The sequence below is a fragment of the Myotis davidii genome, unplaced genomic scaffold (assembly GCF_000327345.1).
Source record: "Myotis davidii unplaced genomic scaffold, ASM32734v1 scaffold1569, whole genome shotgun sequence".
Classification (NCBI taxonomy): Eukaryota; Metazoa; Chordata; class Mammalia; order Chiroptera; family Vespertilionidae; genus Myotis; species Myotis davidii.
The window spans coordinates 65211-70207 of record NW_006299704.1 but is presented as its reverse complement, the minus strand read 5'-3'; the positions used below and the strand labels follow the sequence as shown (position 1 = coordinate 70207).

The following is a 4997-nucleotide window of genomic DNA, read 5'->3' as shown; positions in this document are numbered from 1 at the left end:
GCAGAGCAGGGGCAGGGCTGGGGCAGAGCAGGGGCAGAGCAGGGGCAGGGCTGGGGCAGGGCCGCACTCTAGGTGCACTGCCCGGCCTGTCACAATTGCTTCTGTGCACCTGCCTAAATATCTTTTCAAATTAAAAATGCCTTCTGTATTTTTATATTTAAAAAAACGGTCTATATTCATATTGCAAAGAAAATAATGGGCCAAGAAGGTAACATTACTCATCATGTAGTTCCTAAAGCGGTTTAGGTGGATGGTCTTCCAGGTATTTTAATGAACAAATTTTATTTTATTTTATTATTTTACCTAGTTTTAATTTAATTGTATTTACCCAACCCCACCTGAGGATATGTTTATTGATTTTAGAGCGACAGGAAGGGGCGGGAGAGAGACAGAGATCGGCTGCCTCCGTACGCGCCCCGCCCAAGATTAAACCCCCACCTTCGGTGCACAGGGGGCCGCTCCACCAAGCCCCCCAGCCGGGCAGTGGACCTATTGGATGGTTAGCTTCCCATGTCCCTGGGGTTCCATGTGTGGATTCAACCAGCACATTGAAAACATTCGGGGGGAATCCCAGGAAGTTTAAAAAGCAGCGCTCGGCATTGCCCACCCCGGGACGGACATGTGCAGCTGACCCTGTGTGGCCCCCGTGCTACACAGGTCATATGCGGGCCGGACACAGTATAGAAGGGTTTGAACACCATGGGTTGTGGTATCTGGGGGTTCCTGGGACTGTTCACGCACTCACTGCTTGTTAAAGAACCGACTGCTCAGTCAGTTCACAAGAGCTGTGGCCTCAGCAGTAGAAGGGCTGGCACAAGGGCTGCTGAGGTATTGAAGCTGTTCGAGATGAATGCAGCCGTCCATGTGCGTGCTGGGTGCTGGGTGCCGGGTGCATTATCAGTGTGGGAGTCTGGGTGCGTGCTGGGGGCATTGTCAGTGTGTGTGCCGTGTGCATTATCAATGTGGGTGTCAGTATGGGTGCCGGGTGCATTATCAGTGTGGGTGTCAGTGTGGGTGCCGGGGGCGTTGTCAGTGTGGGTGTCAGTGTGGGTGCCGGGTGCTTTGTCAGTGTGCGTGTCAGTGTGGGTGCCGGTGGCATTGTCAGTGTGGGTGTCAGTGTGCGTGCCGGGTGCTTTGTCAGTGTGGGTGTCAGTGTGGGTGCCGGGTGCTGTGTCAGTGTGCGTGTCAGTGTGGGTGCCGGTGGCATTGTCAGTGTGGGTGTCAGTGTGCGTGCCGGGTGCTTTGTCAGTGTGAGTGTCAGTGTGGGTGCCGGGGGCGTTGTCAGTGTGGGTGTCAGGGTGGGTGTCGGGTGCTTTGTCAGTGTGGGTGCCAGGGGCATTGTCAGTGTGGGTGCAGCATTGGCTCCTCGACAGTTGTTACTGTTGCTTCACTGTAGTCGCACCTTCTCCTGCTAACACGTGGGCACTCATTTCTTTCTTGTCGAGTTAATGCATGAATGGTGTGTGTGTGCCTGTGAAAGTATGCATGTGTGTGTGCACGCACACATTCCCTCTTTCTGTCACTAGGGAAGACAGCTTAGAGGAGCACATTAATCACTTACAGTATGAACTTTTTGCCCTGTATATGTGGTTATTCTTAGAAAGGCCATACTCTTTGTTCTGGGCAGAAATGAAGTCATTGTGGTTGTGTGTAGTCTCAAAATATTTCAGAAGACTCGCTGAGGTTCACTGGCAAGGCAGGTCTTGTGCCCGCGGACGCTGTCCCGGGAACCCGCCTCCCTGAAACACCTTTCATCGCCAGATGCCATAACCGACCTCGCCTCGCATCCCGGCTACTACGGGCGCCTGGTGGAGGAGTCCCTGGGGAATTGCTGCCTGGCCACGGAGGAGATCGAGCGGGACCTGCACCGGTCCCTGCCGGAGCACCCCGCCTTCCAGACCGAGACGGGCATTGCCGCTCTGAGGAGGGTCCTGACAGCCTACGCCCACCGCAACCCCAGGATCGGGTATTGCCAGGTGAGGTGCGGGGGCCCTCAGTCCACACGGTGCTGGCCCCGGCTTCTGTCTGTGTCCGGCCTTGGGACCAGCACTGTCCTGGGAAGGCTCTGCCCTAGAGAAGGTGTCAGGGAGACAGGGAAGGCACCCTGGGCAGGCAGGCTGCTTGCCAGGTCAGACTGGTGCCCGACCTGAGCACCTCTGGGCCGAGCCCCGGCGGGTAGGCTGGGCAGCCTCCTGCCTCTGGTGCGGAACAGCCTACTGGCAGCGCGGTCTTTCCCTCTGGAACATGCAGGGTCAGCTTTAACATGGTGGTGCTTTGGGGAGGAAATGGTGTGTGGGCGCTCACGTCCTCAGTGCGGTGGGCAGCGCCAAGGCTGCCTGAGGACTCGGGCTTGTTGGGCTTCCACGGTGCAGACACACGGAACCCCCAGCAGGCCCTCCACGCAGGGCTAGGGAAGCTCCTGACATTTAGATGCGAGATCTTAAAGATCATAGCTGCAGTGTGTGCCTGTGTGATGGGAACACGGGAACAGGCAGTTCAGTCTGGGCCTGAGGACACCACAGCAGGTCCTGCACTGCCCACGGGCTGACCACAGGGTGACCAGGGCAGGGGACCGAGACGGTGGGCAAGCCATGGGGCTGGCCACCATGGGGACCGAGACGGCGGGCTGGCCACGATGGGGACCGAGACGGCGGGCTGGCCATGGAGGGGACTGAGATGGCGGCTGACCACACTGACAGACACGCAGTCGTCCCACCGCCAGGCATGGGGGCTGGGCGCCCTGATGCTGAGTTGTAGAGAGTTTGGACATGGGCGCTTTAATGTCTGAGGCCCATGTGGTCCGCTCAGTAATGCCTCCTGTGGCCCGCAGTCCATGAACATCCTGGCCTCCGTGCTGCTGCTCTACGCCACGGAGGAGGACGCCTTCTGGCTGCTGGTCGCTGTATGCGAGCGCATGCTCCCGGACTACTTCAACCGCCGCGTGCTGGGTAAGTGCCCCTCTCCTCCCCCTCCCCCTCCACCTCGTCCTTCCCTTCTTTATGCTCCCCTGCCCCTCCCCCCTCCCTGGGTGCCTGGCATGTGAAAGGCCTGCACAGGCCAGGCGGCTCTCCCAGTCCTGGCCAGGGTCTGGGACCCCTCAGCCCTCTGCACCCACCGCAGGGCTCCAGGTTTGCAAAGCTCACTGGTATAACTGACGGGTGTAACTCACTGGTGTGATTCCCTGCAGTTTTGGCAAAAGGGTGAAATAAAGTCACCTACAAGCATAGATTTTGGATAAAAACAAACACATTGTTTTACGTTGATCGCTGAACTCAGAAGAAGGAAAGAAAAATTCAAGGCTCAAGAAACAGTTGAACAGTGAAAACCAGAGAGGTGTCTCTCAGCTGGGGGGCAGCAGAGGAGGTGAGGGAAGAACACAGGTAGCCGCCTTTAGGCCCGGCCTCAGGGGCGGCCTGGAGCCCCGCTGCCCAGCAGGCTGCGGGGAGAGCTCGCAGCTCTGCTCTCCGACCTGAAGCACCTGGAGCCGTCAGGGTGGCTTACGTTGAATGCGCACTGTCTGTGGTCTAGCAGCTGTCTGGTGGAGAACATGACACCAAAGCTGCCTTGGGCCGAAACCGGTTTGGCTCGGTGGATAGAGCGTTGGCCTGCAGACTGAGGGGTCCCGGGTTCGATTCCGGTCAAGGGCATGTACCTGGGTTGCTGTATGCGAGCACATGCTCCCGGACATCCAGTTGGGGATGTGCAGGAGGCGGCTGATCGATGTTTCTCTCTCATCGATGTTTCCGACTCTGTGTCTCTCTCCCTTCATCTCTGTGAAAAATCAATAAAATATATTTTTAAAAAAACTGCCTTGGTAACACCCCTAGGGCACCTCCTGGTCATGCCAGTCATGCTGGTCATGCCGGAGGTGGAGATGGCCCAGAGTTAGGTGCAGCAGGGGAGCAGGAAATAGCCAGCTGAGATGGGCCTTGACCTAGGGCGAGGCAGGGGGAAGGGCTGCGGACACCCCTGGGAGAGGGAGGGCGGCAGGGGAGGGGCGCTGCCTCCCGCCTTCTGGGGGCCCTGGTATTCCTTCCTGTGCCTGGGCTGGCTCACTGGCTTGCCTCCCTTCTCACTGGATCTTGTGGCGGGTGGTGTGACTTTGTACAGAGTCGCAATGGATAGAGAGCCTGGGGCGGGGAGGCGTGCTGCCCTCAATCACCAGTGCCTCCGGGATAGCTCGGGCTCCCGTGCTAGCAGGGCTCGGGTCGGGCCGCACCGCATGTCCGCCCCGTCCAGACTGAACAGGTGGAGGCTCTCCCCTGCCCTGCCCTGCTGTGGACAACCCTAGGCACGCCGCGGTCGCCACCAGTGAACTGGCCTGCCCTGGAGCGGGTGTGGAGCGTGCTCCCTGCTGGGCTGGCTTCCTCCACACGGAGCCAGCAGCTTTTCCTGTCCTTGTTGAGTGTTCGCTGAGCGAGCATATGGCCATTTGTCTACCTCATCTCGTTAGACATTTGAGTTGTTTCCAATTTTTTATACTAAATAAAGTTGCGATGAACATTAAAGCTTTTGTGTGAATGCTACCTGTTAGTTTTCTTGAGTATTTACCTAGGAGAAGTGCTGGGTCATAGGTTAGTTGTTTGTTTAACTTCATGAGAAATGGTCAGTTTTTCAAAGCATATTATAATGTAGTCACAAACCTTGTATCAGCAATATATGAGCGTCCTGGTCGCTCCACATCCTTGCTGCACTTGGAATTGTCTTTCTAATTTTAGCCCTTCTAGTGTGTAAGAAGTGGCACATCATGGTGATTTTAACTTGCATTTCTCTGATGATTAGCGATGTTGAACATACATTTTTGTTCTTACTGGCCATTTGTTTATCATCTCTTTGGAAGCGTCTGTTCAGTCTTTTGCCTGTCTTTGAGAGTGTTGGTGATTCACTTCTTTTTGTTTTCTTTTTTTTTAATTAAATCTTTATTGTTCAGATTATTACAGTTGTCTTCTTTCCCCCACATCCCCCATAATTCCCCACCCCACCGTCCGTCTTCACCA

At 56.1% G+C, this 4997-nt stretch overlaps 1 protein-coding gene across 1 annotated transcript in view; it reads left to right on the top strand.

Moving 5' to 3' along the window:
• Positions 1 to 4997, top strand: part of TBC1D8 (TBC1 domain family member 8) — a 78978-nt gene that overhangs the window by 45546 nt on the left and 28435 nt on the right. Inside the window, exons 9-10 of the mRNA XM_015571560.1 lie at positions 1762 to 1976; positions 2831 to 2948. Coding sequence (XP_015427046.1) covers positions 1762 to 1976; positions 2831 to 2948 — 333 coding nt within the window. The remainder of the gene's footprint in view (positions 1 to 1761; positions 1977 to 2830; positions 2949 to 4997) is intronic.